Source organism: Uranotaenia lowii, chromosome 2 (genome assembly GCF_029784155.1).
Source record: "Uranotaenia lowii strain MFRU-FL chromosome 2, ASM2978415v1, whole genome shotgun sequence".
NCBI lineage: Eukaryota > Metazoa > Arthropoda > Insecta > Diptera > Culicidae > Uranotaenia > Uranotaenia lowii.
Genome location: NC_073692.1, coordinates 389,950,843 through 389,978,212, shown reverse-complemented (window position 1 = coordinate 389,978,212; position 27,370 = coordinate 389,950,843). Strand labels below are relative to the sequence as shown.

Here is a 27,370-nt window from a genome sequence, read left to right as displayed (position 1 = left end):
CACACACCGGTAGACATTCCTAAGAATACACCTAACTCGAATGTGCGTTTGTCCCAACTGGTACGTTTGCAAAAAAAAAACTCTGTTCCCTCAGAACACGTGCGCCAACCCGAACCGAAATGGACCCATAAGGAAATATCTATGAAAACGGAGCAGCGAAAAAAATAAAAAGATCTGCATTCGATTTCCCGGCTGGTTTTCCTCCCCGAAAACGACAACCGGGCTGAGGAAATCCTGCGAGAAAAGGTCAAGAAATGGAAAACTTTACATATTCATTCAGTGGGGCAGCATGAATATTTCCGAAGCCAGTTTCCCCAACAAGGAAAGTATTCCCAAGAATCTCCTGCTGGGTGCGAAAATTTTCTCCTGGAAGAAAGCTGAAAGTTCTTCTCTTTTCCGGTGGCTTGGCGCTGATGTTATGTGGTGTCTGTTTCTAGTCTAACGCTTTCCTGGCTCCGGCTTTGAAGTAGCTATACCATATACATACTTGGTTAGCTACAGAAGACGATTCAACAAAACTGCAGCTACTAGTCGTGAAGTTCACCAGTTTGTAGGATCCGAAATGTCTCTTGGGTAATTTTCTGTGGTAGTAGTTAATTTTGAGACTTTATTACACTCTGGAGACACTACTGCTTGGCCCCAAAGAACAAGGTTCTGGGAAAGAATTCCACCGAATGGATGTGCTCCTTCTGATTGCATTAAACATTAATTCGTAATTGCTCCTGGCTATCCGAAGTGGTACAGGATTATTGCGAGCCAAATTTGTGGCAATGAAGTTTTGGAAACGAAAGGGCTCGGTTGGCCGGCTGGAAGGATCGATGAATCTTTGAGGAGTTAAGTCCGGAAATAATAGGTTTTTTGCAAACGAAAGGCTATGTTATCTTTATTCATAGCTCACGCTAGGTATAGAAGAGTATTTATTTATTTATTTATTCCGCCAAACAGTGTAGGCTACATATATATAATAACTTAAACCTAGAGATTACAATGTTCAAATAAGCTTAATAATAATAATTTTTCTTTACATTTACAAAGTCAGGTTCTTCGGTGCCTGTTACCGTAAAAACCTTTTTTCAGCTGCTGTTTTGACATAGTTAAGTCTATATTCTCATAATGTTTATTATAACTATACATTAAACAATTAACAGGACTATATTTTCCATAATCAGTTCGAGTAGAGGTTATAATGAAAAGATTTCTTGTTCTTAAATGACGGCAAGGACAATAAAAGTTTAATTGATTTAGTAGATAAGCAGACTGAACGCGCTGATTAATTATGTCGTTTACAAAACAGATTGCAGCAAACTCTCTTCTTACACTTAATGTTTCCATGTTTATAAGCAGGCAACGTGATTCATAGCTAGGTAATTGGTTCTGAGACCATCCTAAATTTCGTAAAGCGAATAGAACAAATTGTTTCTGGACTGATTCCAAACGGTTTTTATGTAAAATTTGAAAAGGCGACCACACAACGCTACAATACTCAAGAATAGATCTAACATAAGCTGTGTACAATGTTTTTATTGTGTATGGGTCTTTAAAATTATAACTGAAACGTTTTATAAATGCTAACATACCGTTTGATTTCTGGATTATTGAGTTATAGTGATCTACAAAGGTAAGTTTTGAGTCCAATATAACTCCAAGGTCTCTAATCTTGTTGACTCTCTCGACAGGATCATCTCCCAATTTGACAATTTCATATGACTGACATTTTCTTCTGGTAAATACAATATTTGAACATTTTGCCACGTTAAGTTTGAGCAGACTTTTAATGCACCATTTGTTAAATACATTAACTTCGTTTTGAAAGATTCTAAAGTCTTCTTCGCTATTCACTTTCATATAAAGTTTCATATCATCAGCATAAATTAGCACATTTGACTGCTTGAGAAGACAAGTTATATCATTTACGTATAAAATAAATAATAAGGGGCCGAGATGGGAGCCTTGAGGCACACCAGAAGTAACGGAGATACTTTTTGAAAGTGAACCATTAAATCTAACAACTTGTGAGCGGTTCGTTAAATAGGACCTTATCCATTTCAGTAGGTGTGAACTGAAACCCTGTTTATTAAATTTAAAAATTAACATGGGGATGTCAATTCTGTCAAAAGCTTTACTGAAGTCCGTGTATAAAGCCTGTACAGAATTACCGCGATCCATACAGCTAATATTATAGGTAACAAACTCGAGTAAATTAGTGGCTGTAGATCTTCCTTTAACAAATCCATGTTGCTTTTCAGTAATGAGTGTTTTAATTTGGTTATATATTTTTGCATTCACTATAGCTTCGAAAAGTTTTGGTATGCACGATAAAATGGCTATGCCCCTGTAATTGTTTATGTCAGATTTTTTTCCTGACTTGAATATGGGTACAAGAAATGATTCTTTCCATACTTGAGGAAAAACACCTGATTTCAATGAAGAGTTAAATAGAAGAAACAATGGCATACTCAGTTCATTTACTAGATTTTTTAAAAGAAGTGGAGGAATTCCATCAGGCCCGGGCCCTTTAGTGCTGTCTAAGGAAGAAATGGTTTTACATATTTCTTCAAAGGAAATTGATTCTACTACAGTAAGTACCGTTGAATCAGAGAGATAACTAAAAAACGAAGTATCACGATCTTGCTCGGAAAAACTAGTGTAAACATTTTGGAAAAAGTCGGCGAATAGATTACAAATTTCGTCGGAACTTTGAACTTCTATGCTGCCAAAGTGCATGCGAGATGGAAAACTATTATTTTTTAATTTTGTATTGACATATCTAAAAAAGTTTCTTGGGTTCGATTTTATGTTTTGCTCAATTTTTATATTATAGTCTTGGAAAGAAGTATTTAAGCGTATTGCTAGTCGATTACTGGCTTCTTGGTGTTCTAACTTAGTGACTAATGATGGATTCTTTTTCCAGTTTTTATGTGCCTTCTGCTTTTTATTTCTTAAATGCACAAGCTCTTTCGTGAACCATGGCGGATTTTTGTTATTATTTGTTCGTCGCTTTAATTTTGTTGGAACGTATTCATTGAGAATATTACCAAGAATTTTGTAAAAAATCTCCACTTGATTGTCTGTTGAGTTTTCAGCTCGGAATATTGTTTGCCAATCAACAACTTGTAATTTTGTTTTAATCATATTATAGTTAGCATGAAAAAAGTCAAACGTCTCTATAAACTCGTAATCATCTGGTAAACGTTTTTGATCAGGACATATGATTGAGAATTCGATAGCAGTGTGGAAGACCTCGTTTTTCCAAATTGGATCTGAAGCTTCTACAACACAAAAATCATCAGTCAAATTGGAAAATAATAAGTCCAGATATCGACTACAGGCATTTTTTACATGATTTATTTGATTAAGACACAAAGAAGCCAGATTATCAAAAAGAATTTGCAGTGTTTCATTATCACCACAGATCGGCAAGAGAATGCTTTCATTATCTTCATCAATTAAGAATTGGAGACTTGATTGGTTAAAGTCGCCATAAAGGTGTATTTTAAATTCGGGCTCAAAATTTGCGAACATTTCAGTAATGTCAAACAGAAACTTTTGAAAATATTCTTTAGTGGCATATTCTGGCGGAAAGTAAATCGACCCAAAAATATGCGTTTCATTGAAGATGCGGGCTTTGACCCACACCTGCTCGAATTCTTTGTGTTTAGTCGTAGGAATGAGCTCAGAATCGAAGACAGAGCTGATTGCCACAACCACACCACCGCCAGATTTCTTGTCAGAAAGAAGAAAGTTTCTATCATCTCTAAACACGTTGAAACTAGAACCAAAAACTTCTTCGCTCTTTATGTTTACATCCCAGCTTGTTTCTGTTCCCAAAATTATAGTATAACTACTAGCTGCTAAATTTTTATAAATTATATTCAATTTCGATGCACTTCGCATTCTGTTAAAATTTTGACAATAAGCCACAATTTCATTATTATTTACTATAGCGGATGTATTCAGGGCAGAAGATGTTCTATGGTCGCGCGAACGAATTGTAACGCGATCCGCTTGGTCAACATTAATCAAAGAGCTAGTACCTATAGTGGCACGCGTCGATGGGGCAGAAAATATGGATACATTACCGGGTTGTTGAAATCAAATGCATTAGGGCCATGGTGGTAGCAGGGGCCGGCAAAGGGTGCACTGAATGAAGTGGGACACGGATTGAACGTTGCATATGGCGGCATGGAAGTCGATGGATGATGTGTGCACATATTTGCTTGGTACGGTGAAGTCGTTGCCGCAGCAGTAGTCGGGAACCTAGCCGGTAGCCTATCATGATGTGGTGGCGTATTAGGTGACACAGAAGAGGGTCCAGGGTCCAGTGGTGGTGTATTTGATGATACAGTAGAGGGTCCAGGGTTTAGAGTATCTCCACGTTGAAAATTGATGAAGGTCGGGATCTTTGTTTTCGGCTGAGGTTTCCTATTAAACGTGACCTTGGCGGCAGCAAGCAGTTCTTTGTCAGTGGAAGGCTTTTTGATCGGTTTGATTTGACGTTGACGTTTTCTTCGTTTTTTCGCTTTATCAGCGTTTTTTTGTTGCTCTCTGCGACGTGACTGGCGAATATCGAACTCTGCCCAGTCAGCTTTCCACACCTTTTTTGTACCCAGAAGTCGCCAACCTGAGTCATTTAATTTTAATTTTCTGTTTAGCTCGATATCTAGGCTTGGGTAATCTGGTGTCGGAGGTGAGGGAGAACGACAACGGGCAGAGGCTATGTTGGCTGATAATGTTTTTAACTCATCCAGTATATCAAGCTCCAATACTGGGTTTGACGTAATCGTGCAACTTGAGGCGATTTCCATCGACAGCTGTTGTAGCTGACTGAGTTCCTCATTTATGTTGCACAGGTCTTTGGAAAGACCTGACGTCACTGAATTAATTGACTTTGTTAGGCATTCCTGCGAAGTCAACATAGCCGTGTCGAAAAGCGATGTCGCATGGTTTTTCAACGCAGCGACAGATCCAGCTAAAGTGCTGTTTTTATTAATTGTAGTGAGCTCTAATTTAATGGCCTGCATAGCTATTTCTAGCCCTTCGATCGCCTCTAAGATCATGTTTGACTGATCATGCTGAAGCGCAAAGCGATGCGCCACCTCCGTGTTTTTGTGAATCAGCTCAGCTAGTTTTTTTTGTTCTTCAGCTAAACTGTTGATTTCTAGCTTAGCATTAACGAGCTCCTGGCAAGTTTGACAGCACGGTAAGAGGTACGCACTGGAATCCACTTTTTTGCTCCTCAATGTGTTTCTTTGAATAACAACTCCCACACAGGATGCATGGAAAACTCGCGGGCAACCAATGCACTTCCACATGATTGAATCAGTGGCAGAGTCCAGAGAACAAATTTCACACTTCATTTTAATTAATTTAAAAACAGCGGGCGATAAAAAAAAGTTAAACGCAGAGTACGGAGGAGCGGAAAAAACACGTCCGAATCGATTGACAACTAGTAAGCGAAAAAAACTGTAAACTGTAACCCATTCCACTTCTCTATTATAAAATTTATTTTGATTATTTTGATTAACAAACTAGATGAAAAACTATTCTGATGAAATATTTAAAAAAGTAACATAAGCAGATTTCAAATGCGCCCTTCAGCAAACAAAAATATGACCAAACGTGTGTTTCAGTAAGACTCAGACTTAGGACCAAAAAAGTGAAAACGCCAGAATTTGCACCTTATATCTTAGGAACCACCTTGTACTTAACCAATTTCTACAAATCTTACAGCATAAAATTGCATGAAGTCTCAAGATATTTATGTAAAAAAAATTATACTAGGTTCCGTTATTTTTATCTAGATTTTTTAATAAATGACTTTTTAATGATGGACTTAAAAAGGCGATTTCGGTTTGAAAATCATACCTCAAATTTTTTTTTCTTCTTGAAGCTATTATTATTATTTTTTTTGTCGAAATAGTCTGCCTTTTTTAAATGACACAAACCCACACAGGATCTCAATGACACTTCATGTTTCCGCTAAAAGATTCCTTCTTACTTAACTCTAAATATACAATTTTCGAGGATATGATGATTAGTATTTTACAAATGCTAAAACCATCAACCCACAGAAAGTGTGCCATGTATGCCGTGACCGGGATTCGATCTCATACCCGTTGGCTTAGAAGACTTGAACACTATCCTTTAAGCCACGGGCTACGGCTGAACAAGCATTAAAAAAAAACAAAATTGTTTATTTGCAAAGTACATAAATACCATAAAAATGATCACTTCCAAAAAACGTAGCCATTTGGGTTGCTAGCAACATCCAGCAATGAAAAATCAAGATAATAAAATAAATGTGACGTTATATTTTTTATGACGTCAGAAGCATGATGGGCGAATATTAGCACTCGCATTAGCCTGGACAAAATTGACAAAATGGTAAAAATGAAAACAATGATAAAGTTAACAAAATTGACAAAAATTTAAATAAAAAACGACCAAATTAAAAAAATTGAAAAAATTGATAAAATTGTAGACAAAAATAATTTTGCATTTATTTATCTTAACTTTTTTTAACCCTCTAAAGCTGTTCGTAGAAAATCCGTTTCGAGGAAACCCGTCGTGTAAGTTGTTGTCGTTTCCGTGACCAATGTTGACCAATTGTGGTGATAATAAATTCATTTTATCTGTAACTAGCTGATCCCGTACGAACTTCGTTTCGCTTTAAATCATTGGTACGTCAAAATGAGTTTAGAAAAGGAACTCGAAACATTCTTTCGACAATTTTGGGGAAAAAATTCAACAGTGTTTAAAGTCGCTACTGTTACTATTACTTGAAATTCAAATTAAACGGTTGATTGGCTTTTTATTAAAATTTATCTGAGAGTGTTTTCTTCTCGATCGGTTGCAAAATCTAGACATTATGGCAGAAACATGTACTATTTGTTTGTGTGCACGACTCTTTTGCTTGACCTTCACACTTAAATTGGTATCCAACAAAATTATTGCACAAAACACTGAACTTTCAATGAAACCCTCTTTTTCTGTCCCATGGCCCAAAATTCGATAATTGAAACCAATTCCTCAAAACTCCCTTTTGCCATATTTTCTTTTCAATTTATATGTAAAATAACGTCAGGAACTTGAAAACAGTGAACAGTGAATATACACGCCCCTTTCGCCGAACCTTGACACGGAACATGCTACCTGGAGTCAATTGCTCATAGTTTATAATCCTCATCTGAACATTTTCATCTCAATCCGATGCATGATCACGACAATATCACGAAAACAGTGAGCAACTAACATGGACGGCCTTTTTTTGACCACGATTCAAAACTTGACACCTGAAATCAATTATCTTTTCTGTTAACCTCCCATGTGTCAATTTTCATTACAATTCTATGCTCAATCAAGAGAATATCGTAAAATCAGTGAACAGATAATAACCCCTTTTGCCGACCCCTGAGTCAAGATTTGAAACCTGAAAGCAAAAGAACGTCCCTCAAAACTCATATGCGGAAATTTTCATCTCAATCCAATGTAGAATAACGTCAAAATCGCAAAAACATTAAAGTTGGGTATTGGTCCTTCAGCCAACTTCTGATCCGCAATTTGAAACTTGAAATCGATTGCTGGTCCCTCAAAACACTCATTTGCTTATTTTCATCACAATACGATCTATAAAAACGCCAATATTGCAAAAACATTAATCAGTGGATATGGACGATCCCTTTGGCCGACCCCTAACCCCAAATTTGATAACTGTAATCGATTGCTCGTCTCTCAAAACACTCATGTGCAAATTTTCATCACAATCCGGTGTATAATAACGCCAATATCGCAAAAACATTAATCAGTGGATATGGACGACCCCTTTGGCCGACCCCTGACCCTAAATTTGATAACTGTAATCGATTGCTCGTCCCTCAAAACACTCATGTGCAAATTTTCATCACAATCCGACGGAAAATAACGTCAATAACGTGAAAACAATGTTTGTCTTGTATGGACGACCCCCTTCAGAAGGAGTCTCCAAAAATCTAAAAACATTTTTCATTATTCCTGGTCCTAATGAGTATCCATGCCAAATTTCAGATCTCTAGCTCTTAAGACGGCTGAGTCTATAGAGGACAAACAAACAAACAAACAAACAAACAAACAAACAAACAAACAAACAAACAAACAAACAAACAAACAAACAAACAAACAAACAAACAAACAAACAAACAAACAAACAAACAAACAAACAAACAAACAAACAAACAAACAAACAAACAAACAAACAAACAAACAAACAAACAAACAAACAAACAAACAAACAAACAAACAAACAAACAAACAAACAAACAAATAAACAAACATACAGATAATTGCTTTTTATATTTATAGATTTACTATAGTTTCTCAATATTACAAAAATTAACCTTGAGCTTGCAACCACCTGTGGTCCCTCCTGGCCAATGGCATAATGGTTGCACTCCGTGATTGGTAATGAATTGATAATCATCATTGCACAATGAACCAAATGAAAATTTGTTGGGAACAAGCAACACAATCACACTGTACAATTTTGAGGATCTCCTACTTTTGAAAGAACCAATAACGACGCCGGCCAAGTCCATCTAGTCGATAGGAGGAAGGGAAGTGCAGTACATGTGATGATTTGTTTTGCGAAAACCAGCTGAATGCCATCCCTCCACAAATCTCACGCTGATTATTTGGGGGTAAGGGTGATGTGGCATGGAAATCACTTTGGTAAATGAATGTGGCCACTTTAAACCTATTCTCCTACTCTCTTACAATGTCCAAGTATATTATTGAAACTCCTGATTAATCCTAAAGGCCTCCGCTGTTCCATCACTTTGTGACTTTACCGTTTCTAATCTCTTAAAAATTCCTGTTTCTTACTGTACTTCATATCAATACTTCATTTTTGCCGTATTATCCAGTCAATAACAAGTGATCAAACAGTTTTTATGTCTCAAACCCGTGAATTCAAATCCCAATTCTAACTAAAACCTTTAGATATGTAGATTTTTCATTAAATATTTCAACTTTAAGTTGATTTTAAATATTTGTTTGTAAACCATTATGAAATTTCTTCAATCTATGCAATCAGATTCGGATTCTTTAAACATCTGATAAAACAAGAAAACACTATTCTAATATTGCCTTTTACAAATTATATATATCACGGTTAAAATGTAAGTTATATTCAATAATTCGATAGAGTAAATATTTGAACTTAAAACAAAAATACGCTGGAACTAACTATATGTAAAAGAGGAAATTGTCGAATATTCTCAATATTACAAAATTAATTAGATTTATTGTTCCATTTATCTGAAGTAGGTTTTGAATAAAAACAACAGTCCCAAAAAAATTGTAATCTTAAATTTATAAAAATTTCTGACAGCTTTGCAGTACATAAGTGTTCCTTTAAAATTCCTCATTGTCATGAATAAAACTTTTTGACGATGTATAAATATGTGGAAGTTGGGTAGAAAAAACTCAATAAACCGATTTTCTAAATTCAAATTTTTAATTGTTTTCGTTTACTTGATTATCATTTTCAAAATACATACTTTGTTTCTTAAACATGCTATTTCTTCAGTAAACTGGAATGATGATTAAGTTGTTTTGAATCAGACTTTTGCAATAATACCAGGTCCCGGCAACGATGCAGAATTTGTCTATGTATCGTGTGACCATCATCTTTTAAATAAGTGCTGGTGAATCTTGGTTTTATGCTTTTTTCCTCGGATTTAACCTTTTTTTGCCTTGAGAGCACAGGAGATGAGAGCTCATCTGAGGAAAAAAGCTTAAATCTAAGGAAAAAAGCTGAAATCTGGGATCTGAGGCTTAAGCTCCATACGGATTGTATATCGTTGCCGGGATCTGAATGAAACACGATTTGTCTATGTATCGTGTGACCAACATCTATTTGCTAAATGTTAGTGAATCTCGTTTTTAAGCTTTTTTTTCCTCAGATTTAAGCTTTTTTTTTGCCTTAAGAGCATTGGAGGTGAAAGCTGAAATCCGAGAAAAAAGCTTAAATCTGAGAAAAAAAAAGTTTCAATCTGATAAAAAAGGCTGAATCCGAGAGATGTGCTTCACACGGATTCTATATCATTGCTGCCTGGTGGTGACGAGGCCCCGGCAACGATACAGAATTTGTGAACATCTTTTAAATAAGTGCTGGTGAATCTTGTTTTTAAGCATTTTTCCTCAGATTTAAGTGTTTTTTGTCTTGAGAGCATAGGAGATGAAAGCTTAAATCTGAGGATAAAAGCTTAAATCTGAGATCTGTGGCTTAAGCTCCATATGGATTGTATATCATTGTCGGGGCCTGGTGGTGACCAAAATCTTGTAGCTAAGTGTTGGTGAATATCGTTTTGAAGCTTTTTTCCCTCAGATTTAAGCTTTTTTTATCTTGAGAGCATAGGCCATGAAAGCTTGAATCTGAGAAAAAAAAACTTAAATCTGTGAAAAAAAAAGTTTAAATCTGAGTGATGAGGTCCTCACGAATTGTTTATCATTGCAGCCTTGTGTTTTGAATCTGCGCTTCAGTCTATATTGACCCCAACAGCTTTGGAAGATTAACAGGAAGGATATCATATTTCGGTCGAACCAGTTTCAAAAATTTGGAGCTGAGGCCCTATTTTATAATAGTTATATGGTGGATTCAAGAGTATCAAACGTGACACGATTTCTCTATGCATCGTATGAACAATTTCTATTTGCTAAGTGTAAGTGAATCTCGTTAGTTAGCTTATTTTCCTCATATTTAATACTTTAATGCACGACTTTTTTTAAATGAGAATAAACAGCAATTATTAATTCAGTAAAATTGTAAAATTTCAATTTGAATAATACTACTCAACAGATTAAAAGTCGTTGTTTTGAGTATTATAAAAGTTATGGCCAATCAAAGTTGAAAAATAATTTTGAAATTCTTAATTCATTTCAATACGGTTTTGCAAATTTCTTCCAAACTTTGTTAATTAGAAGCAAAGATGTGTTTGTTATTGATTGAGATTCAAACTAATTTATGAATTTGAAAATTTGAAGAAATAACAGCGATTTTCCAAAAACCACTTTTTCCAAAAAAATAAATAAACTTGATTTTAGCAATTTTTAGCATACTTTGTTGGATATCTAACACATACATTGATTTTTCGTAAAAAATACTATAGACTAATTGCTTTCAATCTCTAGATTATTTTTTGTGAATTAATCATTCAAAAATATCCACGCGTTTTCGAGATGGGTATTTGGATTTTTATTAGTGTTGTTTTAAAACAACTCTATGCTTAAGCTTTTTTTGCCTTGAGAGCATTGTAGACTGAAGTTCAAATCTGATTTAAAAAGCTTAAATGTAATAAAAAAAACTTTAATCTGAGAGATGTTCTCTACACTTCGCTTCGGATTTTCGGATTTTAAGCACTTCTACGGATCGATGCTTGAAATCTACGGATTTTTAGTATTTTCTACAAATTTTCTACGGATTATCGAAAGAGTTGTAGGGCTTCTGCGGATAAAATTCTACCTAACGACCAAAAAAAGAGATTATTTTGCCAAAACCAGTACATTTTTCGTTTTTCGTCAAACCTACGAATTTTAGCAGTTTGCAATCTGGCAACGATGCTGGAGGGTTACAACCTAGGAGAAAAAAAAGCCATTCATACGTACTTCATTCTCACATTGCAGGCTGCGATAGCGAATAATAGATATTTTTTTTTTGGGATTGCAAACCGGTTGGTTCATTCACCTCCACATTGTAAGATCAATACTTCTCCCAACGCACAAATTGCATTGAGAAGGGGAATAAATACGACATATGACAAATCGCGGACGGTGCACCGCATCTCAACTTCTCTCATTTTTCTGTATCATACACATTTTTCAACGCAAATATAGATAAGATACAGATCCAAATTTTTAAACAGATGTTCAAGCCTAAATACAGAAATATAGAGTTTTTCTAAATACAAGTGAGGCCCTTGAGGTCAAAAGGGGTATTAGTGCATGAAAGCTTATTTCGTAAAAACACGCTATAAATTGATGTGTGTGGCCATGTTCCATAATTTTTTTGAAAGTTTATAATATTCCATCGAATGTGAAAGCACGTAAATTTAAAAAAATAAAAAAAAAATCATTGATTATAGTTTTAAGAATTTATACAATACAAATCAATACAACCACAATAACAAAATTTGAAAAACAAATAAAGAACTCAAAAGCGACAAAAAGATGAAAATTTCATAATATCAAAAAAAAAAAACAAAAACTGAAATTGACAAGAAAAGCAAAAAATATATATGAATAATAATAATAATAATAATAGAATAATAATAACAATAGCAAATATGACGAAAAAAACGAAAATTATAAACAAAATTTAAAAAGTGCTAAATGCATCAGGAATATGATAAAACAATATTATGAAAAATGATTGAAAATAGACTAAAAATAACGTTGATGATAATAAATAAAGATTTTTTGTAGTTATAAGTGAACAACAAGTTGAGAAAAAAACCGTTCGATTTACGCGACATTCGATTTTGGCAACACAAAATGCTCGGGCGCGTTGCCAAAACAAACGTGTTCTAAATATTCTGAATTTTGTTTTGATTTTTCCATTTGTTTCAAATTTGTTAACTTTTTTGATGAAATTAGTATTGTGAATTTCGCCATTTTTTCAAAATTTTCTATTCTGTACATTTGGTCAATTATGTCAGTTTTGTCAATTCTTCCAAGTGGGCCCATTCTACCAATTCGTTCAACTTTAAGGTTATTTTTGACAATTTTTCAGTGTTGTCAATTCTGTCATTTATGTAAATTTGATCAATTTTGTTAGTTTGATAAATTTGGTCAATTTTCCTCACTCTTGTTAATATTTTCAATTTTATTTCATTTGAAATATTATAAATTTTGTCCTTTCGGCTTTTTTAGTGAAATTTGAAAATTTTGTCAGTATTGATATTTATGTCAAATTTTCTTAATTTGGCGAACTTTGCAAATTTTATTGATTTCGTCAATTAGCCTTACTTCGAAGCAATTTTGTTAAGTCTTTTAATCTTATTAATCTTATATTTTTTGTCAATTGTGTCAATTTAAATCAATTTTGGATATTTACAATTATTGTAAATTTAGTTGTTTCGGCAATTTTGGAAGTTTAGTCGTTTTTGTTAATTTTTTTTAATTTTCGTTAAACTTGATAGAAAACGATAGAATATTATTGTTAATAATTTTTTTTTCTTAAAAGGGCAGATCATTAAAATTAAAATACCGAAGCTTTACGTAAAATTTGTTAAAGGGTTAAAGTAGTTTTTCTTAAATTTGTTGCTACAAGTTCATAATGTTTGATTCCTTTCATGATTTGATTATATTCAATGATTCCTATTTTTTTTTTAAACATTGGGCTTATGTTCTAGTCAATCAAATGCAGTTTATTTAATATTCAAATTTAATTTGAATTCTTTAAGATTAGTTAACCACCGTTAATTGATTTTTGTAAATTGATTTTCGGCATATCGGTGAAAATGTATATTCTCGGTGAAAGATTGTCAGAAATGAAAATTGATAAAGATGGATAGAAAAGTTAGGAGAAAATATAAAGATGTTGAAAAGAGCGAAAGAGCATTTTTTACGAGGACAACTTATTAACGTACATCTTACTTCACCCCGCAACATTTCATTATTTAAAAGGAGTAGGACCGCGATGGAGGTAGCAACCTTAATCTTTACAATGAAATCTGGTTGGTTCGAAGTTAACATGTGGTGAACACGTATAATCCGAACGGGCTTTGCATTCTGAATAACTATTAATTGCTTGCTTCATGATTCTTCATTAATTGAAACCAAATTCACTCGTAAACACGCGAATATATTTGAAGTTCGTACATTTAGCTTATGCTTGGCTTGGAAATTATAATTAAATTTTGTTTTGGGTAACAAAAAATTAAAAAAAAAAAAGGTTTTGCTATGCACAGTAATAATTTTGTTAAGGGAGAGACGTCATGGTACCGTAAAACGGGGTAACTTTGAACACCGGGGTAATTTTGACCATCAATAAATTTTTCCACATGATCATCAATAACTCAGTCTTAACTTTAAATTTTTGAAAACTGTTTTCTACGTTTGAAAGCCCATTAATTGAGTATCAAATAGACAAAACTTGGTTTGTATTTGAAATTTTTTTCTGTTATTGAAAATATCAATTCAAAATCTAAAAATATCTATCTTTCCAATGCTCGCAAACAAACAGCTATTCTGATGATATCAAAAAGCATTCAGAAGCAAACGCGTTGTTGAAAGTAAAAGAACACTTTTTTTTTCTTTGTACATGTGTAGTTAAAGTGCTTTTTCTATAGTCATTTAATTAAAAAAAAATAAATTTAAAAAATAAGGACATTTTCCAAGAGTAAGCCGGTATTTGGAAAATGGATAGGAATCCTATCAAATGGTTTACTTTGGAGAAAAAAATGAAAATGGAAATAATAGGGCCGAAGAAAATGTGTGAAGGTAAAATTTCATTGTTATTTTAAAGCCAAAACTTGACAAACTTTGCCCCTGAATGTATGCCGCATCATTCTTCTTTTTTCGATTGTAAATGTTTTTAAATAAAATGTTAAAAAGCAAAGTAAAAATGATAATCAAGTATTTGTAAATATTTGAAGGTGTTTTGTATCCTTTATGATCAAGAAAACTCGATAAAACCGTAAAAATAGAAACTGAACAATGTCACCTCAAAGCATCAAATTCTGAACCGAGACGAAATCGATTTTTAAATCAAATTTAAAATACTTTAATAAATTTCTGCAGCCATGTTTTACGTTCATAGGAGTCCAGTACTGGTTTTAAAAATATAAAACATGCCACATTCCCTTTATTAGAAAAAAATAATCGAAAAATATTTAAAAAAGGGATAAATCTTTCCCCGGATTACGGTATACATAGTATATAGAATTGATGGTTTTGGCATCTGTATAATCATAACCTCAAAACACTGAGTTTTCAGTAATAATAGACCTCTTCATGGAAATATAAAATATCATAAATTATCAGTTCCTTAATAAATTTGCGTATAATTTCTTTTACCAAATGGACTTTCAATGTCTGCTTGAAATCTGTAAAAAAAAAAAGAATTCTTGAAGAACTTTTCAATTTGAAGCATTCGACAGTCATCGAAACATAGCTACAAAACTTTAACTTATCAGGCTTTGATTGAAGTGTTGCCACACTCAAAATAATGGAACTTTTACTTCAACCTCTACCAATCGTTGCTGAAATCTTATATCCCAGCTTCTTTCCAAGGAAAACCGCCAATCATGGTCCGGTCACGGTTCATAAAAATATTGCTCACCCAAGCAGCGAGCAAACATCGCTTAAGAACAACTCAACCCTAAACAAGCGCAATAAAACAAAACGATCTCTTCTCGCGTTTGCTTATTTCGGCTGGCCCCAGAATGACTTTCCAGGAGCAGCAATCCGCGCCATTATGGATGGATTCGCTTAAATCCCGATTTCGCCATTGAGCCGGTAACCGACAACAGTTGGCAGGATTAGCGATGACATAGCAGCACTCACTGAATCCTAAAACCCGCACAAAACTCGTTAGACACCAATAAACTAACTAACTTCAACTCAACTAGATGGTCGATTTTCGTGAATGGGCATTAGAAAAGCCCTTTCCGGAGTCCATTGCGGTGTGGCATTCGGCGAGCAGGACGATTAACGGGTTTAATTGGGCATTAAAATGGTTGTCATCTTGATTTCGTTTGCTGTTATTCATGGCAAATGTATGCGCATGTAATTAACTGCGGATGGTAAACACAATCGCACAGCTTTTCACTGAGGCTTTGGTACTCGGCACTCGGTGAATTATCAATAATGTTTGAATTATTAGGTTCCATCCATAACAACAACAGTGACAACAACAACAACAATAATAACATTGACCGGGCATTGCCATTGTCATTCGGTTGAACTATGATTTGAATAACAGCGCTTAGTGAAAATTTATTCTCTTGAATAGAATTAAATTTCATGTCGGTACAAGCTATGATAGCAGATAATTTTAATGCAAATATCATGAAACCTATAGCCTAGCTCAGTATATTAAGTGCTAGTCTCCAAAGTGAACTATCATAAGTTCAAAATCTTGAATAAATTTAATATGTCTACCTATGGAAGTAAAAATATTAAAAAAGAATAACCAACGCCATTTCTTAACCCTCATCCTTCCCTGAAAATTTTACCCGTTACCGTCCTTGGATTGTCAATTTGACACTCTAAATAACGCCAATTTCTCATTTTACTTTTCAAAATTTATCTGGTATGACTTTAACAATTTTGACGGTTTATTGATTGAAAAGGACGGTTTTCAAATCACTTTTTTTACATTTTTTGTGGTCATGATCTTAAAAAAATTCAAAAAAATAATTCCGTAAAGTTTCTAACTTCAGCTTTCTTGGACACTCAGTGATTTTTTTAGCATTCCGTAGCTGATCAACAGTATTTTTTTTCGAAGCATGTTGTTTCGTTTTTTTTTTTGCTTAGACTTAGAATAACAGAAAGCTGAAGTTTTGTAGCTGAGTATTGTCTGAGAAACATATAATATGTAAAAACCGCTTGAGAAACAAGAAAGATATTGATATTTTATGTGATGATTGTCAAATTGACACTCAAGAAGTTTATTTTCCTGGGCTTTTATTTGGATGCACCCGAATAAAGTTACAGGCCGCCAAACTTCCAACAGTATAGTACTGAAACTCAAGAGCAAATTGGGGTTAAACTGTAGAAAAAAAAATATAAGAAAATGTTCAATTGGAGCGTCATGATTTCAAATTTTCGTTGAATTTTACTCAGAAAGACAATTCTAAAAAATAAGAATTACTAAATACATTTGAATCAGAAATCATCGAGTCCATTATGAATTTCAGAATCATTTCTGCGATAAATTTTCAACTGGATTGCATGACTATGAGTTAATCTACAAAAGAAAAATGCCTTTATGTTATCTAATGTTTAATCAATTAACAGTTGTTGAAAAAAGTTAAAAACTCTTCTTGTACATAATGATGAAATAATACTACACAACTTTTATAATTGATAAGCTTTATGAGATAAATCCAAGTTTTGGTACAAACACACTGTCGGAAATAGGTTTGACTGTAACAAAAACACAATCAATCTCCTCGCGCTACATTAATTCATTTTGATTGAAATTCAAACAAGCATAAAAATTCAAGATGAACTCATATTCATATTCCCAGGTTATTTAATTTAACTAAAAGAAAGAAAATGTTTAAAAAATGTTTTTAGAATTTTTCAATTGTCCCCCACCCTTTGACACTTCCAATTCGATCAAAACAAAGTTAGACTGATTCTGTGACCAATGATCTGACATTTATTAAAAGTCTTGGAAATTGTTCTAGGCCAAACCAATATCTTGAACTCTGAATCCAAAATTTAATACTAATATCTCATACCTGTGACTTAAACATTTTATATTTTTTACTATGTACCTACAGGGGCTAAAATTATGGATTGAAGAGCAATATTTAAAATTATTCGCATTAGAAAATATGGCAAAACTTGATGTTGCGAGAAGTCTTAGACAAAACACATGTTTTTTTTTAGTAATCACGGCCTGTCTTTAGGCCTGACTTAGGAAAACCAAAACCCGAGACACCGGTTCAAGAGGGTCCTTGAGAAAACATTCAGAAAAAATTAAAGGCAGTAGTCAAAAATTACCGATGATATTCAAAAAATCTCTCAATAATGGAAAAGTACCCTTCAATAGCATGTAGAATCAATAAGATCTAAACTGATTTTCTTATCCAATAATGGAGAGTGGGTATCATGGGCAACTTTTTTTCCTTAGCTCCATACCTTCTTTATTACAAAAATTAAAATACAAAAAATAAATGATATGGTTTAAAACATTTCTAACGTACCATTAGGCTATTTACCTAATTACAAAACAAAAATTTTCCCCGAATCCTGACTGTTTTATAAAACTGTTTTTTTTGCATTTTGAAAAATGATATGAAATTTTGGGCCGCCAAATCCAATATGATTAAATAACATACGAAGTTAATGAGTTGACCCAAAAGTGTCATTTTAGATTTCATGTAGTCAAATTAAAGCAAAAAAAAATAGTAACGCGAATGTTTTTGCAAAATTTCTTAAGTATGTTCGTCTCTATTGCATTGAATAAAATTGACAGAATGTTCTTCATAACTCTTCATTTGGCATAGCAAACGAAGAAGTAGTTATGTAGATATGTGTAGAAAAACGTCAAAATATAGGTGGCCCAAGATACCCCAAGTTATGTGACCCATAGTCCCCACAATCTTTGATTTTTAAATTGGTTGCATTGAGTGACTTATTGATAATTAATGAAAAATTCCTTTTCCATGTGAAAAAGCAAAACAAATCTTATATCATATAGAGATAGAAGCTTTGCATGATCATTTCAAATAAAAACATTTTTACAACTCCCATAACGTTTTTTAGTTTTTTCTTTTACCACAAAAAGCAATGACAATTTTGGAAGCCATTCATTCAGTCATTAATTAGCGTAACAAGTTTTAATTTCATTAGGAAATTTGTATGGAATAAAAAAAATCGTTCAAAAATCGCATGAAATTTACTGAAAATTCTTAAAAATAAAATAAATGTTTTGATTTTTAAAATTCCTTGATTCTTTCAGTTCATTTCATGTAAACAAACCTTAAATCTGACTTTTGCACAAGAAAAGAAATCCGATGTTGTGGGATTTTTTTTTACAATTTTTACGATTTGACATTTTAAAGCTGTTTAACCGTAGGGTGAAACTGAAAATTTAAAAAAATCGCAAAAAACGGCTTTGCATATTTAATAATTTTTTTAATTTTATTTAACTTTGAAAAAAAAAATTCTTGAAAGTTGTAAAAGCTCTAGCCAGTATCATTGTTCAATAATTTTCTTTGAATTCAGATTTTTTATTGCAAAATGGTTCTAATTTTTTCATGAAAGGCTAAGCTTCTTCTCTTTTTTCCAAAAATTTAAAAACGCAAACACATTTTTACACCATTCATAACATTTTTGTGGTTGTTTTTGCTGCCAGAAATGGCAAAAAAAAATTGGAAGTTTTCCATCCAGTCCTGAATTAGTGCAACGAGATTGAATTTTTTATGGGAAAACAATTTTTCAATTCAAAAATCATTTGAAATGTACTAAAAGCTTCGAAAAATATCAAATTGGGTGAAAAATGTTCCTTGATTCTTGCAGTTTAATTCATGTTAACAAAGCTCAAACCGAACTTGCACCCCAGAAAAGATAATCAATGTTCTACAATTTTAATTTCCACTTTTTTTTTGTTATTTTAGCGTTGTTTACTGTTTATTTGAAAGCTGTATAACCGTAGGATGGGAATAGAATTTTACATAAAACTGCTTTGTATAGCCAAAAATTTATTTGATAAATATAAATTTGCAAAAACATTTCATGAAATTGTTGAAAACTCTATCAAGCCAAGACTGCCATTTTTCAAAATGTATTTTTCGATGGATTCAGATTTTTTTTCTTTTGAAATTGTTATAATTTTCTTCATGAAATGCTTAGCTGCTTGTCATGTCAGTAAAAAACGAAGCTTTAGAATAGTCAAAACCAAAGATCAACTTCCTTTCTTGTAAATGTCAAAATTAAAACGCGTTTCGCTACCTCAGGAACCAAATCATCTCAAATTTTACACTAATGCTTGATGGCCCAAAAGGCATCGAAAAAACATATGGGAGCAAAAAGTAATTTTTTGCAGCGTTCTATTGCATTCGCAAAATGACGACTATGACAGTTGGGTAGAGACTTTTTTATCTCAACACACAGCCGAGATATTAAGAGATTTATTCATACTTATGACATGTTTCAATTTGAGTTCTAACTTTACGAAATGAATTCAATTTCTTAAGAAGACGAATGACCAAGCTGATTAAAATCCTCTTTCAATTAACAAAATAGAATAGAAATAGTTCTCACTTTAGTTCACGTTCAAAATTTTAAATTCAAGGATCCTCAATCACTTTACTTCTATAATCTGATTACCTCATATAGAAATTTTAAACAAATTTTCCAGTTTCAATAAATGACAAAAAAGAATTGCTTGTAGTTTTGGTGTTATATCTAGTTTTAATAGCAAGAAATTGAACTGTTTCTGTTTTACTAATGTTTTTTTTTAATTTATTAATTTTTTTTTTTCAAGGAAGTTTAACTACCAGGGTAATTCTTCCCGAAACTAATTTAAATTTAATACCAATTCAAAAAATGATGAATGGATTTCTGGAATCAATTTTTTTTTTGAAAATTTAAAACTTGTTTGAAGAATCAAAATATTTCTGTATTGAATATTATTTAGTTTCAAGTGTTGATTCATTTCAATTTTGTCAATTGATATCAACTTAAAAATATATCATCTCAATTCAATTAATTCTCTAATTCGAAGCAGATTCGAAAATTGGTAGAACTTCCATAAATTTTCGAATTCATTTGTCTTATTTAAAAATAAAGTGAATGATGGTTCATAAACATAGGGTTAAAATAGAAAACGTTCTTTCCAAGCGTTTTTAGAAGTGTTAGGAGGCATTCGAAAAAATCTGATTTCATTTTCAAAGGATGTGGAAAAACATTTTTTAACAGCAAGAATAAAGAATTTTAACTTTACTATGCGGTCTTTGAAACTTGCTAGATAGCCGGATCAAAGCCGGATTTCAAATGCAACATTAATTTCGCAATTTGCTCAAAAACTCAATCCCCAATTCAAATTATCTGTATTAGAAATATTCAAAGAAAGATATTAACATTTTTTTCAATCCACCAAGCTTGGTGTGTGCTTCACCGAAAGCTGCTCATAAAATCAATGGCATTAAAATAAGGTTAAATCAGCTAGAAAAGCTGGAATTCGAGATTCAAATCGAGATTCAAATCTTAAACTGGTATGAAAAATTAAAAGAGAAACTCAGTATTGCCAATTGGTCTTATTTAAGAAACAACATTAGTTTTTTTTAATTTAGATTTTTTTTTTCAATATTTACTCTCTGAAAAAGGGTGTAGAAAGTTAAAACTGACGAAAGTGTTTATAAAGTTCGTAAAATTTATTCTCGGTTTGAGTAATTGGCCGGAGAGAACTAAAAATTTCATTTAATTTTCAAAGTTTTCCAACACTTCCTTTTTTTTCAACTTTCTATAATACCAGTCATTTACCCGGATATTTGCCGGATAAAACTCTCCGATTTTTATTTAAATGTCTTTTAATTGATTTAAGTACACATGAATCTCTCCAAAGGAAGCATATTTATAAAATTCCTCATAAAAATGTAGAAGCTTCAAGTGTCATGCGATATACTTTTGAACTTAATGCTTAAAATTTATATTAAATGTAGTGGGAGATGATTTTCTCTATTTTAACCTTTTCTGTACTGCAAATCTTCTTTCAAAAACTGATAATTATTTTCATTTATTCAAATTTTATCAAAGCTTAGAAAAAAAATTCCACCCACCGTGTTCTTATTTTAACGCCTTTGATTTTCATATTAAAGGCATAACATTTAATTCACTGGAACTTCCTGAAATATGTCATTTACTGAATAATTAAGAGAAAATGTTATAATATTTATTGTAGGAAATTTCTGATTTCTCTGATTTATTTGGCCATGCTCAAGTTCTCAAAGTAAAATGGACAAGTTGAGCAGTCTACCGTCTAGCCTGGTTCCCAGAATATCGTGAAATCAGCTCCATTTTTTGCTAGATTAATTCACATAATAAAAAAAAAGAAAATTCAGGAAGTTTGAGAAGCAATCTGAAAGCTCCTGACGTGTTTCGATGAAAAAAAAAATCGAAATTTAAGCTATCCTCAATTTCTGTTGATTTTTTTTAATGATAAATTTTGCTTAAACTTATCCGGATTTCTTGTTGTTGTTCCAAAGTGCCCAGATATTTTAAGCTTTGGAAAAAAGAATTATCCTTATAAGCTTATCTCATATAAAACGGAAAAATTCTGCTACGCATACTCTAGAAGCCCTCCTTAATTTGTATAGGATGTCTCTCAATGAACAGTATAAACACAATTTATAAGCAAATCATTTTTTTTTTCACTTTTAACATTCAATTTTTTTTTATTGATTCACTGTAAAAAAAACATCATATTAAAGATCTTTTTTTACAGTGAATCAATAAAAAAAACTTGATTTCAGTCGATCGTAGGCCAGGGATCGAATTTTTGATCGGGGTCTGATCATTAGCTTCAGCGCAGACTGTTTTGCGATTATTTTACCACATTTGTCGGTGTTTTGTTAAGTTTTCGATAGAATCTGCAGACTTCACATGTTTTCTCAAATACGATTTGGTATGGGATCAAAAAGTTTCAATCTCTCTTGCTTGTAGACAATTTTGCAGATTTATCTCATTTGATACGAAGTGGACTTCGTTGGATTTGTACCAAGCCATCGTGTCCTTCGAGTAGTGAAATGACGGAAAATCAGGCCAAATCAATACTGGATGATCATGCTTGCTGATCATGGAGAGCAGGCGACGCTTCAGGCACCCTCGGAAGTTAACAGCTGTATTCATTGTGTCAGCGTTCACGAATAGGTCGGAAAGCTTGCACCCTTACATTTGATGGCTTGATCAATCATTGCATCAATTTTTACAGAAAAACTCAGTATTTGTACTGAGTTTTTCTGTAAAAATTGATGTCTTCGTCTCGCTATACCAAACAGTGTAATACTGTTCACCTGGAAGCGTTTTGTTACAAAATTTGCAAAAGGTTTCGTCGTTGATGCTAATGCACACCGAATTTCCACACAACATTTGATCATCTAATTTACAAGCTCTTGGTTTCACAAAGCAGTATATTTTTTAATTCCACTTCGGCGTCTTCTGCTTCTTATATGTCTTAATGTCTTACTGAGAGAGAATTCCACATTTTGGCCTGCAGTCTTCCTACAGGCGTAAACACGCATGACTTTCCGGTTCAAAGTTTTGTCCACCGAACCCGGTTTCCGCCTAAATTTTTTTGTCCACGAAGTTACATTCCTTTCCATACTACCGAATCGAATTTGAGGACGCTTCAATTCGTACTTTTTTCATATGTCATTTGTGCACGATATTTTTGAGCTTCTTCTGGCAAATGCTTCTCGTTTTCATGAAAATTATGAACAGTGTAGCTTACGATACACAGATTTTTTATTAAACTTTAAACAACAACACCCAGAAGAAGTCAGCTGGAATGAGTAGATTAGTATCAAAATCGTGCTTAGACTTAATGGGGCACCCTATATTAAGGTAAGGTTGCCAGATTGCCCGGATTTTAAATGTAAAATTAAGGAACAGTCCGGCCCAGCCCGGTTGCCTGGATTTCATTTATAAATGCTCGGATTTTTGCCGGATTTATTCACTTCATTTGGTAAATCGAACAACAAAAAAACTAATTGTGTAGTCATTCTGTAGTGTAGTCGACTCTTTTTTGTTGAGTCATTTCTGGGTTCTGACAAAATTTGCCCGCATATTGCACGGATTTTCAGTCACCAATTTTGAAATCAAATGCCTACATTTTCAGGTTTTTATAAAAAAAATTCCTGAATTTGTCCGGCAGAGATGCATTCTGAAAAATTCTGATAAACTTATATTATAGTGAAACTTTTTGACATATTATTTCACAGGCCCCTCCTGAGCTGATTTATTTTACGTTTGATTTCATTTTTTTTCTACTTTATACTTCCTTTCCTAGATTTCTTAGACTTCAAGAACTTAAAGCAGTTTGATTGATGTAATATTAAACTTTTTTCCCTCGGGGAGCCGCCCTGAGCCGGGGTTGCCTGAGCAATTGCCCCCCACCTTCAATCCGGCCTTGATATCCGTATTATCGATGAGCTCAGTATCGCAGATGCATAATTTAGTTGAACCTTTTAATTTCAACTTGTTATAACAGAAAATTCAACTGCTAACTTCATATTCAATTTTCTCTTTCTCAATTTTCTAGAGCCACCACGCGACGCAACCTGCCCACACCACCCTAACGATAGGAGGCTGCCATGATCTCTCGTCCCGGCACCCGCTCCAGCTCCCGGAAGCAGCCGTCCATCAGCACCTGCATCATCACCAACACCATCACCAGACCCTACCGCGGTCCGCCATCAAATCCGCCCCGATGCCTCCGCTCCGGTCATCCAGCAATGCTTCCTCCTCATCGCCGGCCTCCTCCTCAGCTGCAACAACAACGACGGCCCCTGTGGGAGGTGGTCCTCCATCGTTGTCGGTTTCACCTTCGCCACCCCCCTCACTGATTTCAGCCAGCTCCTCAACGACCCAATCAACTGGGGGTGTCCCGCTGCAATCGATTCTTGTAAATAGTAACAACAACAACAATCATCATCACCAGCATCATCAGCACCATCATTCTAGCAGCAACAGTCACCAGCAGCTGATGGGATCAGCCAATGGCAGCAGCAGCAACGTCATCACGGTCGATTTGGTCAGTTCGACCAATCCGAAGCTGATAGGTGGGAGTGGCCCAGGGATGATTTGCGGGGGAGGTGGAAGTTCCGGCCCCGGGAGCTCTAGCGGCTACAGTAGTAATAACAATAATAATTTTATCGGTAGCGGTAGTTTAGGAAGCAATGGGACCCATCAGCATCACCACCATCATTCGCATCATCATCAGGGGGGAAGTGCTGGTGGAGTAGCAGGAGGAGGACCAGCGCCAGGTGGAAGTGTGATGGGAATTACCGGGGGTGGGCTTAGCATCGGTTCCGGCCACGGTGGTCAGCAACTGCCAGTGTCGGCTTTGGCTAATCCCGGCAGCAGTTCGACTTTGAAGAAGCGTGTTCAAATCCAGGAGGTCACCGTATAGCACAGGTATAGCACAGCTGACGACGACCAGGAAGCTGTGTGAAGACCGAAAATAAGTCGCTATACGCTTTCTCTCCCTAATGCCATTAAAGGGAATAAGGGAAGAACTCGCTCGGGCAATTGAGAACTTTGATCAAAGTGCATTGGTGCTGGAGCCTATCTTTTCCCGTACGAGGAAAGGGCTCCGGAGAAAGATTTTGATAACTTGCCAGAGAACTTCAACTTTTAGCCGATAATTTTAGAAAGCTTGTTGGGGATGATGTGTTCATAAGCTCTCGTTGATTTTAGTTCAACTAGGTGTTGTTTTTTTTTCATTTTGTATCAACTTCAATTTTAGCCTTCATCCATTCTAGTGTGTGAATCTGTCAGTGATGAAAATTTTGAAGCTTGTAACTTTTTCACGGGACATCCAAAACAATTTCTACAAAGCCTCATAAAATTGCATCACTTTTAATACTCTCCTTGAAATTCCAGACCAAAAATAAGTTTAAGAGTGCCAATTTGACACTCTTGTCTTAAAATCGATATATCTCTGATGTTGGTTTTGGTGTCAACCAATGTATTTGTGTTTAGTGCAATTGTTTTGACATTTTAAATTTATTTGGAATTTTTAACTTTATCTTCCTAAAATAGAGACCAAAAATTTTCAAAATCGCTTAATTTTCAAATTTCAAAAAAGCAGATTAAGGAAAACGACACATTTTTAATTTGTTTGAATCGGTGTGCTTTTAGGGGTGCGTTCTTAAAAAAATGCAACACTTTGTTTTGTGAACAAAATTTTAACGCATGAATTTAGTCGATTTTATGACAAATTTAGTCGATTGACCTCCTTCGGCACAACATCAAGATGGGATAAATGATCTTGAGTGGAACTAGCCGAATTTTGATCTTGAGCGGAACTTTTTACTTTTTCAAAGATCTAGGAAATCATTACTTATGCATCTAGTCGAAATGTTGAAAAAGCACTTTTTCAAGATCTTTTCGGACAAGTTTTGTAATTTTCGCTAAAATTTATCAAATGAAACAATATTATGAGCAGCTTTAAAAACATGCGACTTTTTTGCTGCAATTTTCACCAATCTACACGCTCCTTGTTTGGTACTCCAAATTCAGTTTGATCGTGGTTCAAAACAAAGTTCGATTCTATGGAAAATGGATCTCAATTTAAAGAGTTCCATTTTTCCTCCTTGCGATGGTTCAAAACAAAGTTCGAACTGCGAACTAATCCCATTATTCCTTTGGCGAAGGAGCAAAACTGAGATCGATCTAATGAACTCAAAATTGAACCCTCTTTGTGTATGTTCAACTGAAAACACTTAGCGAGTTCGGCTGCCGAACTACATTTTGGGTAGCTACGAATAAAGGCATGAAAACAGTTCAAATTGGAGTTCGACTGTCGAACTTAGTTTTGAGTATGTCAGTCAGAACTTAGTCTTGCGATTGCCCAGTCAAGCTTAAAGTTGAGAGTTGCCAGTTAAGTTGTTTTGAAGCAAAACAACTTAAATTTGAGGTAAAAAAGGAGCGTGTATGCTTGAACGTTATTGTATGTAACACTCGACCGATTTGAACTGATACTTAGGGGAGAGTGGGGATACTTGATCCCCATTTCTTATTTTCACCATATCTTATTGGAAAAATTTAGCACCTCGCCGTCTTTGACATTTTCTGACAGCTTGTAACTTCAAGTTTCTATGCTCCAAAAGTTAGAACGATACTTGAACCCGTTGATGAACTAGAAGCATTTCCGTGGGAGTAAAAAAATTGCGATTTTTCTGAAGTTAGAGGAGATTTGATCCCCTATTGAAGGAGACTTGATCTTTTATTCAGGAAGCCCTAATCCTTGTATAAAAACCAATCAAAACCCCAAGATAGAATGTTAATTGACTATTTCGGTCATGTTTGTTCTCATTTCACAATTTATAGCAGACATAAGAATAAAATTCTATAATTTGTCTCAACGCTTATAACATTGCATAGCTAAAGGCGCTATTTTTTATAATTAAGAGAAAATTAATTATTTTTGCTCTTTTCTACAGACAATTGTTTGATAAATATTAGTTTTTGGATGAATATTAGTAACGATCAATTCAGAAGAAGAATATGCCGTTTGGAAGGGGGATCAATTGTACCCGACTCTAGGGGATCAATTGTACCCATAATCAACATTTTAGAAAACTTTTTCTGAAAAAGTTGAGAGTTTTCCATTGCTTTGAAAATATGGCATTATGAAGTTAATTTTACGCTCGAACGATTGATGAATTGGAACAAATATTTTTTTCATAATTTTCCCATATTAGGAACATTTTAAAGTGATGCAAAAAGATCTTCAAGTTACATTTTGTGAAATTTTTCAAACAAAGTTCGGTTACTCAAACAATTATTTTGTTAAATTTTTTTAAACTACAAGCATTATTATTTTGCTCATTTTGGCACATTTGTCTAGAACATTTGATCTTTGTATGACATTCCAGTTTCGAGATATAGCTAAGGAATCAAGTATCCCCAGAGATCAAGTATCCTCATTCTCCCC

At 33.9% G+C, this 27,370-nt stretch overlaps 1 protein-coding gene across 3 annotated transcripts in view; it reads left to right on the top strand.

Annotated features, from left to right (window-relative positions):
• Positions 1-26,871, top strand: part of LOC129741865 (neuroligin-4, X-linked-like) — an 862,824-nt gene extending 835,953 nt beyond the window's left edge. For all 3 annotated transcript variants that reach the window (XM_055733675.1, XM_055733676.1, XM_055733677.1), the window contains one exon: positions 23,972-26,871. In XM_055733675.1, coding sequence (XP_055589650.1) covers positions 23,972-24,841 — 870 coding nt within the window. In that variant the 3' untranslated portion in view covers positions 24,842-26,871. The remainder of the gene's footprint in view (positions 1-23,971) is intronic.
• The last annotated feature ends 499 nt before the right edge of the window (positions 26,872-27,370 follow it).